The sequence below is a fragment of the Otolemur garnettii genome, unplaced genomic scaffold (genome assembly GCF_000181295.1).
Source record: "Otolemur garnettii isolate 467f Iridium unplaced genomic scaffold, OtoGar3 scaffold00043, whole genome shotgun sequence".
Lineage (NCBI taxonomy): Eukaryota > Metazoa > Chordata > Mammalia > Primates > Galagidae > Otolemur > Otolemur garnettii.
The window spans coordinates 4,576,658-4,589,057 of record NW_003852438.1 but is presented as its reverse complement, the minus strand read 5'-3'; the positions used below and the strand labels follow the sequence as shown (position 1 = coordinate 4,589,057).

Below are 12,400 nucleotides of genomic sequence, written 5' to 3'. Positions count from 1 at the left end.
AAAAAAAAAAAAAAAAAAAAGAGATAATTGTAATGATTTAGGCAAGCTATAATGTTTGGACTGGGGTAGTAGCAGTATAGGTAATAAGAAGTGGTCAGGATTTATATTGAAGGAGAGAGAAAGAGAAGAATGAAGAATGGCAAAATGTTTTTGCCTAAGCATTATGAAATGAAAATGCCATTAATTGAGATGGGGAAGATGCATTTACTATAGTAAATGCAGGTTTGGAGAGGGAGAAATAATAGAAGCTCAGTTTTTGTACATGTTAAACATGAAGTGTTTTACTGAGATATTCAAGTGCAGAAATATTAACTAGGAACCTGGACACTATATAAAAATTTAGAACTGGAAGAAATCCAGGCTGTATATTGAAGTACCAGTAGTACTTTAAGCTCTGAGATGCATGGGATGACCTAAGGAGAAGAGAAGAGGTCCTGTGACTGAGCTCTAGGGCACCTGGCTATGTAAGGGTTGGAGAGATGAGGAGGAACCCAGAGGACACTCAGGGGCAGCAACCAGTAAAATAGTAGTAGAAACAAGAGAATGGGATACCAGAAACTAAGTGAAGAAAGTATTTCTAGAAGGAGAGTTAACAAAGTCAAACATAGATAAACTGGGCATTAAACCTCAGCTTTAGTAACATGGTTACTGGTTACCTCACACATTGAGAATGCTAAGATAAAGGCCTGATGGGACCAGGTTCAAGACAGAGTGGGATGAGAGAAGTCAACACCGTGAGAATCCACAAATGTCTATGGAGCATCTCTTACGATTCAGGTGCAGAATCCTGAAGGACCAGGGGTCATGGGAGCAAGGGAGTGGCAGAAGTGTGTATCCTAAACAAAGGAAGCAGCACATGCACAGAAGGAAGGAGGAAGAACAGGCACAGTTGACAGATGAAAAGACAATTGTCACATTCACCAAGATGGAGAATTCAGGAAAAGAAACAGGTTAGAGAGTGAGGAGTGAAGGGAGAAAGGGGAAGAATTCAGCCTTGGACAAAGATAATTGTAAAATGCCTATTTCCAGGTAGAACTGGTAGATAAGGAGAGATAATTGGCTAACGTTGTCTGTTGATGCTGTAATCTGTATAATCTATAGCATCAACAGATAGCTTGTGGGTAAAACCAAGGAATGGATGTCATGATACTCAGGGACTATGTAGAGGACCTCAGACAAAACCTCAAGGGACCCTAACTACATAAGGGAGGGCTGGGGAGAAGAAGGCTGTTAAAACAAACAAATGTGAGTAGTGGCCGGAGAAATGGAAAGAATTCTAGGAAAAAGGGGTGTGGCAGGCAGGAAGGGAATTTTAAAAGGGGAAGTTATGAGTAATGTCAAATGCTATAGTCAGATCAAATAAAGCAGAAGTGTCCACTGCATTTGGTAGTTGAGCTAAATGGATGTGAACAGGTATTTAAAGAAGAAATAATGAACATGTGAAAAAATACTTAGCTGCACTGATAATCAAATAAATGTAAATTAAAGTAACAGATAATAAATTGTAATCTCAATAGTTGGCAAAGAATTTGGATAATGCAGATACTCATCAGTGCGAGAATGGCAAATTATGGTACATACATACACTGTAATACACTTAAGGTTAAGATTGTATGGACAGGCTCGGCGCCTGTGGCTCAAGCGGCTAAGGCGCCAGCCACATACACCTAAGGTGGTGGGTTCGAATCCCCAGCCTGGGCCCGCCAAACAACAATGATGGCTGCAACCAAAAAATGGCTGGGCTCTGTGGCGGGCGCCTGTGGTCCCAGCTACTTGGGAGGCTGAGGCAGGAGACTCGCTTGAGCCCAGGAGTTGGAGGTTGCTGTGAGCGTGATGCCATGGCACTTTACCCAGGGGGATAGCTTGAGGCTCTGGCTCAAAAAAAAAAAAAAAAAAAAAGATTGTATGGACATGGAAAGATATCAGAAGCACATCAAGTGGTTAAATTGAGCAAAGTGCAGAACCATTTGATGTAGGAAAAAATATAGTGTATAAAAATAGAAAAAAATTGAGTAAGTACACCATTGTTGGCAGCGAGTATCTTGGTTGGGAGGGGTAGGAGTCAGGGAGGGAAAGTGATAGTATCTATTCAAGTCATGGGTACACACTCCCATATTGATTGTAAGTTTTCCCCCCAAACTTACTACTTTTAATTGAGAAAAATAATAAATTAAAAATTAGACAATGAAAATGTTAAAGGATAATTGGTGATCTTGGTTGGAGCTTCTTCAGAGGTTTGTGGTAGTAGAATTAAAGAGTGGAAGGTGGAAATAGCAACTACAGCCTGTGCCTTCAGGACCCTTAACTGTGAAATGCAGGAGACAGCAATATCAAGAGGGAGATATGGGGGGAGGTGTTATTGCTTTTGTAACAAATTTTTCATTTTGAAATAATTTTGGATGTAGACTTGTTAAAATAGCTTCCCCTAATGTTAGACTTTCTTCACATTTCACCAGTTTTTCTGTTAATGACAGAGGGCTGCTTTTAAAATCTACTAGATTTATAAAAGTCTAAATTGTCTCCTGAAGAACAAGGGGAAGTTTTCACATACATTTATGAAATAACTGACCAGGTTATAGAGTACCAGCATTAGAGTGGGGCACCATAGGTCACGCCTGACTTGGGAGCCTAAGTTGGGCAGGGAGCTTGAGCCCAGGAGTTTGAGGCTCCAGTGAGCTTTGATTACACCACTGTACTCCATAGTGAGACCCTGTCTCGTAAAAAACAAAAACTCCTACATTTTTCCAGGGAAAACAGTGGGTAAATTTGCTCCTTTAGCAAATAATGGATTGGGTTATATAGGATAGCCTGGATTCTCAGAAATTTACTCCTTTTCCCTCCATCTTCCACTTCCACCTAGGACACAGAAACACAGACCATTAATAGCCACCATCAGCTGATACCCAAAGCATAGAGTATGCTACTTTCTCAATCTGTGCCATATGGGCACTCAGTTCCATAATACTGGTAACCACTTTCTGAGAAACTCTAAGCTGAGGAATTTCTTCCTTTCCTTGGAGGCTGTACCTACAGATAGTCCATGTTTCCAACTCTCCACTGCTATATCCTACCAAACATCCTTCCCCCCTCCACCCACCCACTTTCTTTTTAGAGACAGAGTCTCCCTCTGTTACCTTAACAAGTATACAGTGGCATCATTATAGCTCACTGCAACCTCAAACTCCTGGGCTTAAGCAATCCTACTGCCTCAGCCTCCTGAGCAGCTGAGACTACAGGTAAGTACCATCACACCTGGCTTATTTTTTTAATTTTTTATAGAGATAGGTCTTGCTCTTGCTCAGGCTGGTCTCGAACTCCTGAACTCAAGCAATCCATACGCCTCAGTCTCCCAGAGTGCTAAGATTACAGGCATGAGCCACTGCGCCCAACCCGTAACTTTACTTTTATGTTCATTTTTATTATACAATCAGCATGCATTTATTATAAAAAGAAAACAAATAAAATACAAATGCCCATAACCCACTGTTCAAAGATAGCCTGTTAACATCCTAATGTCTGCTTATATTTATAGAACATACATGCACATTACACTTAATAATACACATACATTTTATAAAAGGGGATCATGCTATCATATAATTTGTTTTTTCCTCTCAAAAGTATCTTCTGAGCATCTTTCTGTGTCAGTAAGTATACTTTGATCACATGATGTGTATCTGAGAAAAGTAGTGTCCAGTTCCCAAGGCTCAATGCCACTTTGATTCTCAGGGCCCCTGTGTGGGCAAGGTAGGGCAGGTAAAGTCAGAGACCTAGATGACTCATCCATTGTGTGACAGGAGATATACAGAACCAAGAGTGCTGCTGGCAGTTAAGGTAGCGCCAGCTTCTGGAGCTGGTTTTTAATTCTTTCTTTTCTAGCAAGAAAACTTTTTATGCTTCTTATATCTCTGAACCGTACATGCATCCCCAGTGGGTCATCTTGTAACCTAAGATTTAAACACTAGAATCAAGCAGTTGTTCTTCTGTCACTTTTTTTGCAAGCCTTGTTGCTATTTTATGAAGTGGCTCTCCTAGTGTATTCAGAAGAGTAATAGGGTGAGAGACTTAATTCCCAATATAGCTGCTAATCCTGTTTAATTCCCCGAAGTCTTTCAGTCCTAGGTTGTTTGTTTTTTCTTTCCTAGTGGAAAGACCGGTGAGTCACAGACTACAGGAATGGAGAATAAGAAGGTATTGGAGTTTGCAGTTTGTTGGAAAGGTGGTACTGTTCAATTTATTTAGGAGTACAGTACTTTCAGAGTATGAGCATTTAATATTAATTCACCAAACATATTTTCTCTATTATTGTGGAACAACAATAATAGGCAATTTCCAGGTTGTTTTCAGTCTATTTTATGTATTAATTCCATTTTTGACCCAATTGAAAGTGGACCTCTTAGATGTATAAATAGGTATCCTTTGATTGTTTGAGTGGTGGTGGTATTTTCATTTGAAGCCTGCATATTTTTCAACCAAAAGATCTGTAAAATAGTGAATCTGGTATCTCAGACTTTATATATGGTACATGGGTAAACATGTATGCAGGTAAAAAAGAAGATTAAATTCTTATGTCAAAATAAAATTTGTTCATATGCATGGAAATTATGTCAGATATAACTAAATACTTATGGAAATACTTGGAAAAGTCTGTTGACTTGTTTAGGTTTCCACAAATAGTGATAATCCTTGATGTTCCTACCAGTAATCATTGGTTTCGTGTGGTGTCAGCTTTGTTAGTCTTATTTTAAAAAAGAAAGAAAGAAAGAAAGAAAACAGCAAATTTACCACATTACTTTGTGGCAGGTAATGATGAACTTCTGTTAATGCACAGTTACAGTGGTTAAAGCACCTGGTATTTTGCTTTTTCTTTTTTGTTTTCCCCATTAATCTTTGGATAAAAATCGCTTGTCTCCCTTGCAACTGTCATTAGAGCTGGGCTCGCCTTTCTTCTCATTTTGTCCTTATAAGGCTATCCTGTTTTATCACTTCCTGCCTCAGCTCCTGACTTTTCCTCTCTTCCCCTCTCCCTCTTCTGGCGTGGATGCTTCTCCATGTGGCAGGGCCGTAACTTCACAGCTGTCTGAAACAGCAGTGGACCCGGAGCAGCCTGGAGTTTTAACTTTCATTTTACAAGGAACAACATGTTTGAATGTTTTCAGCAGGCAAGTTATAACTGGCACTTATTTCTTGTTCTAGAACACTGAAACTCTCCCCCAGCACTTTAGAAAGGGGACCCTGACTGTGTTAAAGAAGAAGTGGGAGAACCCAGGACTGGGAGCGGAGACTCACACAGACTTTCTTCGCAGCAGCAGTGCTGATATCAGGCACAGAGTCGACCATCCTTCTGCTGAAGTGACAAGCAACACTGCTCCTGGAGCCCGGGCTGGTCAAGAGGAACAGATTCACCCCAAACCTAAATTGGGGTCATCTCCTGGAGCTCCCATTCAGTATTGGAATCCCCGCATCAAGGACAGTGAGGATCTTAAAGACCGCACAACAGAAAGTAAAAAAATGGAAAATTGTCTGGGAGAATCCAGGCATGAAGTAGAAAAGTCTGACATCAGTGAAAACACAGAAGCGTCAGGCAAAATAGAGAAATATAATGTTCCCCTGAACAGGCTAAAGATGATGTTTGAGAAAGGTGAACCATCTCAAACCAAGGTAAGAATTGGGAAGGTTTAGAACTTAAAGTCAATTCAAGTTCTAAACAAAGCTCTTAGTCAAAAATGTCTAATCTAGACATTTTGGGTAAATGCAAAAATACATGGTCAGTGTGTCTTTTGATTTAGATGAGTTAATAAGTCTTAGATGAATTATTTACATAGATGCGAAGATTTGCGAATCTCCAACACAATTTCATGTTAAATCCAGCTTACAATGAGATTCAAGTTAATATCTAGAAATGAAGAAAATATGATACAGATTGAATTGTGTGCTTTTGTACACTTGCCTTTTCATTTGTCTTCTTGTGTCTTTTGTCACTTGGAGCTTGGGGGTGAGGAGGGGGGTGGAGTTAATGCTGAATCTCTGCTTGGACACAGCTGCAGACTGAGTTAAGGCCAGCGTTTAACATTAAGACTGAGGCTTACTTGTCTCCTTGCTAGCTGAATCCCTTCTCTTCTTCTCAACTTCCTGGTCTGTGCTTTCCAGCAAATGTTTTCTATCAGCTAAAATCCTCTCCCAGGAAAAATCAATGAAGATAGCCAGACTAGCTATGGCTTTGGGGAGTTTTGACTTGCAAATGCACGGGTTGCATTTTCCTACAACTGCTAATGAAATTTGATCCTTCATGTGGATTGCAGACCAAGTCCCCAGAGGGAATTACTTAACTAGAAAATGAGTTACATATGCTGGTGACTTATAACACAATCCAGAGGCCACAGAACTGGTAAATTTTTCCTTTTCTCATACTTTCCTACTTATCTGGCTTTGTACATGGAGATGGTTTGTTACAACAGTCGTTATAATGAAATAAACAGATCTAAAGGGAGCAAAGCCATCATTTGTTTTAGATCCATCTAGATGGGAAAGCTCAATCTTTTTAAAGCGAAGTATTTGGCTCAAATCCCTATATCTGTAAAGTAATGGTAAAAAGCATTCTTTATGAGATAAAAAATGGATAGCTCATCCTGCAGTCCTCAAATGTGTTAGGTTTGACATTGTCAACCCCTTCCCATAACTTCCTGTGCCAGTCCCTTCTCTGCTTAAAATTAGAAAAGTTCTTGATTGTTTAGAATCATGTTTGAAGACATAAAATTTTTGAAGATTTGTTCTATCTTTTCTGTGCGTAAGCTTTAGCTCTGCTTTAACTGTAAAACCAGCTGGCAAGAGATGTGACCACAAAGCACTTTTATAACTTTTCTGAAACTCTTCCCTCACAGTTTTTAGTTCTCAAGTCCTGCCAACTCTCTTTTTTTCCCTTTATGGCTTTAATAAAAAATGTTCTTTTATTTAAATAGAAGGAAAAAATGTCAGCCATCTTTAAACAGAGGAAGGGGCTTTGTTGTGACTCAAAGCACCATTGTTAAGTCCCCTCCTCACAGATCCTGCTAGGGATAGGACAGCTGATGTCATGCCAGCACACGCAATGCAGATTCAGTGCTGAAGGCTGGTGCATGTCAAAACTGGCCTCAGGTAGGATATGATTGGGACTGCAGCAAACAAAATGCTGATTATGAGTAGGGAACTGATGAGAACCTTTTTCTCATAAATGTCTAGGGAGGGATGGGTCAGAACAAGCCGATTTCTATATGCCTAAGGGGACAGGTTCTCCATACTCCCCATATATACATCCTACCACATCGCTGATGGCACTGGCCAAGTTGATTGCTAAAAGTGTAGGAAAATGGAAGAGTTCTAAGAGTCACCTGGGCTTTTTTTTTTTCCCATTCCTTTTTTTATTTCAGATTAATATGAGGGTATAAACCATTAGGTTATATAATTTACACATGGCAGGTAAAAATCAGAGTTTTAGTGGTGTTCTGCACCCAGGGAGATTGCTATATATCCATGCATTGTACTCATTGGTAGGAAGCTACTAAACTCCTTCCCCGTCCTTTCCCTCTTTCCTCCCACCCCCTCCTCCCCCCTTCTTGAGTTTAATTGAGATTTTTATCTCAATAAAAATCTGTGATAGTTAATCTCCTAGTTTCAGATTGGCTTTAAGTATAAGTATGTGATGCTTGTTTTTCCAATTCTGTGATCCTTAGGAGAAATGTTCTCTAAGTCCATCCAGTTTATTGCAAAGGATACAAAAAAATTTCAGTCTTTTTTAGGGATAAGTAGTTTTCCATGGTATACATATACCACAGTTTATTAACTCATATGTTGATGGGCAGGTGAGTTGTTTCCATATCTTTGTGATTGTAAATTGACCAGCTATGAACATTCCAGTGCAAAATGTTCCTGTGGTAAAATGTTTTGTTGTTGTTGTTTGGGTAAATGCCTACTAGTGGAATTGCAGGGTCAAATGGTAGGTCTACTTTTACTTCTTTGAGGAATCTCTGTACTAATTTCCATAGAAGCTATACACTCACACCAGCAACTGCTGCTTTGGGACCTTGTGATGTGGGCCATTCTCACTGGGGTTAGGTGATATCTCAAAGTGTTTTTGATTTGCATTTCTCTGATAATTAGGGAGGATGAACATTTTTTTCATGTGTTTATTGGCCATTCTTCTGTCATCATGAGAAAAGTTTCTTTTTTTTTTTTTGAAACAGAGTCTCACTATGTTGCCTTTGGTAGAGTGCTGTGGCATCACAGCTCACAGCAACCTCCAACTCTTGGTCTTAAGCAATTCTCTTGCCTCAGCATCCCAAGTAGCTGGGACTATAGGTGTCTGCCCGCCACAATGCCTGCCTATTTTTTTTTTTGCAGTTTTTGGCTGGGGCTGGGTTTGAACCCACCATCTTCGGTATATGGAGCCTGCACCCTACTCCTTGAGCCACAGTTGCCACCCTATTTTGTTGTTGTTGTTGTAGTTGTCATTGTTGTTTGACAAGCCCTGACCAGTTTCAAACCTGCCAGCCCTGGTGTATAGGGCCGGCACCGTAGCCACTGAGCTACAGGTGCCAAGCCAATAAGAAAAGTTTCTATTCATGTCTCACCCAGTTGTTGTTGTTGTTATTGTTGTTGTTTTTTGAGACAGTGTCTCTGTTGTTTAAGGTAGAGGGCCATGATGTTAGCCTAGCTTTCAGCAACCTCAAACTCCTGGGCTCCTAGGATCCTCCTGCCTCAGCCTCCTGCGTAGCTGGGACTACAGGCACCCACCACCATGCCTGGCTAATTTTCCTATTTTTAGTAGAGATGGGGTCTCTCTCTTGCTCAGGCTGGTCTCCTAAGCTCATGAGATCCTCCCATTTGGCCTCTCAGAATGCTGTGTTTACAGGCATGAGCCACTGTGCCTGGCCTCTTGCCTAGTTTTTAATGTTACCTGGGCTTCTTTAGTTTGGTTGGTTTTTGTGTGTGTGTGTGTTATTTTTTATTTCCTAATTAAATGGTCATTTATTACTTAGTGGACTGCTTAGGGAGTGAGCATGGCCACCCTTGGTTTCTAAACAAGCATTGTTATCCATGTTAAAAACAGTCTAGATTACTTCAAAAAAATTGTCTAATATTTCAATAAAACTGTCAGAAAAAGTTTGTCAGCTTTAGGTTAAGGAACAACTTGTCAGTTTGAAACTAGATTATGGTTCTTGTTAACCTAATTTCAGCTTTAACAGGTCTAAGGCATTCATCAAAAGTTATCTGTTTGGATCTTTGTAAGGAAGCTCTAAGAAATATGGTAAGGACACTAGAAATCCTTTTAGGATCTTCAAGATTATATAAGAATGTATATTTCAGAGCTAACAAATTAGTACTTCAGTGTGCTGAGTGAGTGGCTCCATATTCGAATTTTAGAGAACCAGACTAAATCTCAACTAACTAGGTGAGCAGGATGAGGGAGCACATAGTCAATGGAAATACATGGTCTGATGTCTCATCCCCCTAAATCTTTTTATCACAGAGTTATTTACAGGAGGTGAAGTTGACTGGCTTGAGTCCACTTAATATCTCTTGGTCTCTTTTGTCTGAGATGGTTTCTGTTCTTGTTCACTTCTCTTCCCTTCTCTTTCTGGTCTTTGCCTTGTCTTTTTCTCTTTCCCTGTGTAATCTCATCTCTTTCCATCACTCTTAAGAGGTGATTCCCCAATCTAGATTTTAATCCTGAAATCTCAAACCAAACTTCAGCTCCATATTTCTGATTTCCTCCCAAAACAGTCATCTTTGTGAACATCCTTTAGACCCTCAAATTCAAGTAGGTTAAAAAAGAATCCATTATCTTTCCAATCAAAACCAGCTCTACCCATAGTGTCCTTTAAAGCATCACAATTTACCCATCCTTCTGATCTATTCATCTTGGAATCAGTTCTTACCTGCCTGCTTCCTCCTCCCCAAGTCAGTCACTTACTAATTCCTCTAAATAAGTACATGCTCTAAATATCTCTTAAGTTGAGCCATTCTTTCTGGTCCATATCCAGTTCCATGGTTTGGCCTTATCACATCATGCCTATAGTAAGTATTGCTACAACCTCCCTAATTGGCCTCTCATTTCTTTCTTCCTATTCCTTCTCCACACTGTTGCTGTTAATTTTTCTAAATATAGTTGTTAATTATGTTAACCCTTGAAACTTTTGAATGCATTAAAAGTAATCCATATTTAATATTAAGGTATTCTACAGTCCAGAAGTTTCATAGACAATCTTATACTCGAACCTTGGATTATTCCTTATTCTCTAAATTTCCTGTGCATACCTCAGGTACTACCTTTTGAATCTTACTCCTGAAGGTCTATCAAGTCTGTGAAGCCTTACCTCACTTTCTTCTAAATCAAATTAACTTTACCTTCTCCTCTTCCTATACAATTTTATTCTTACTTCTTTTTGGGCACTTATGTCATGCTCTTTTTAATAGTCATATATGAATCTGTACAGTCCCCAGCCTATAATTTCTTTCACAGTGAGAATGTCTTTAATCCCCTAGTGGTCAATAATTTATGTTTATTAATTAAAAGGAGGCTTGGCGCCTGTGGCTCAAGCGGCTAAGGCACCAGCCGTATGCACCTAGGCTGGTAGATTCAAATCCAGCCCAGGCCCACCAAACAATGATGGCTGCAACCAAAAAATAGCTGGGCGTTGTGGCAAGTGCCTGTAGTCTCAGCTACTTGGGAGACGGAGGCAGGAGAATCACTTTAGTCCAGGAGTTGGAGGTTGCTGTGAGCTGTGATGTCACGGCACTCTACCTAGGGTGACATAAAAAAAGATTTATGATTCACTAATAGGCAAATTAAAAATATACTCCCCTACTTCAGGGTGATTGGGTTAGACTCCAGTGATGTTGACAGTTATTCAAATCCCCTTCCTCTCAAAGCTCATCTTAAAATTATGACTGAAGCAAATCAAAACCACTCTAAGAATCACTTGAGCCCAGGAGTTTGAGGTTGCTGCATGCTACCAAGTGTAACAAAGCGAGACTCTGTCTCCAAAAAAAAGAATACACATCACAAGCTATATTCTCAAAGACATTATTAGCTCTCCAGCTTCCCACATTTTATGCCTAACTGAAAAGCATCAGGGCAGTGAACAGAATAAATACATTGGAATATAAGAAATTTGTAGAACTTTAAAGTTAGAAGCTTGACGGCTTGGAACTTTTTTTTTTTAATTCTTATCATGTAAATTAAATAGTTGCCCGAGCAACACACACACATATAGAGCTTTTTCTTATCCTTTCACTAGAAGAGAAGTAGAGGCCAAGTAAGCCAGGAAAAAAAGAATAGTGACTTACTAATTGTGCACAAGACTGTTGATCCTTTTTGGGCCTTATTATTACATAAATAGTTCTTACATGGTTTTGGTCACTATATGTTCCTTGGGGGATTTTTTTGTTTGTTTTTTTTGTTTGTGAGACAGTCTCACCCTGTTACCCTGGATAGAGTACCTTGGCATCCATCATAGCTCACAATAACCTCTCTTGAGCCTGGGTTCAAGAGATCCTCCTTCTTTAACCTCCCAATTGGCTGAGTCTGCCACAATGCTCAGCTAACTTTAGTAGAGATCAAGTCTCAGTGTTGGTCGGGCTAGTCTTGAACTCCTGAGTTCAAGGGATCTTCCCACCTTGGCTTCCCACAGTGCTAGGATTATAGGCGTGAGCTGCTGTACCCAGCCCCTGATTTGTTTTCTTTATTTTTTATTTTCTTTTTATTTTTTAAAATTTTTCCTTAATTTTAACTTTTTTTTTTTTTTTGACTGAGTCTCAGACTTTCACCCTTGTAGAGTGATGTGGCATCAAAGCTCACTGCACTGGCCTGTGTTCTTTATTTTTTGTTTGGGCTTTTTCATATAGACCTTCCTATGTATCTTCCTAGTTCATGTACTTATTCTTTTATGACAATATATTTCATCATACCATTTAATCATTTTCCAACAATTAGATTTTTCTAGCATAATAGAAAAGCTCTAACCATTTTGGCAGAAAAGTTTTTATTTTCTTAGGATGGCATTGCCAAAATGATATTATCATGGTCAAAATATTTAATTTCAAGGGACCAGGTGCTGTGGCTCATGCTTGTAATCCTAACACTCTGAGACACTGAAGTGAGTGGATTGCTTGAGCTCACGAGTTCAAGACCAGCCTGAGCAAAAATCAAGACCCCATCTCTACTAAAAATAGAAAAACTGAGACAAGAGGATCATTTGAACCCAAGAGTTGGAGGTTGCTTTGAGCTATGATGCTATTGCACTTGACAGCTTGAGACTCTGTCTCCAAAAAAAAAAAAAAAAGATCTAATTTGAGTGTGGAAGTATGGGGAAAAAAGATTAATTCATTAAATGTTCTTCTTACATCAAAATCTATAATTTAG

At 39.4% G+C, this 12,400-nt stretch overlaps 1 protein-coding gene across 1 annotated transcript in view; it reads left to right on the top strand.

The window, feature by feature from the left end:
- LIMA1 (LIM domain and actin binding 1) overlaps positions 1 to 12,400 on the top strand; it is a 105,533-nt gene that overhangs the window by 53,866 nt on the left and 39,267 nt on the right. The window contains exon 4 of the mRNA XM_012805479.2: positions 5,197 to 5,661. Within this exon, the coding sequence (XP_012660933.1) occupies positions 5,197 to 5,661 (465 nt within the window). The remainder of the gene's footprint in view (positions 1 to 5,196; positions 5,662 to 12,400) is intronic.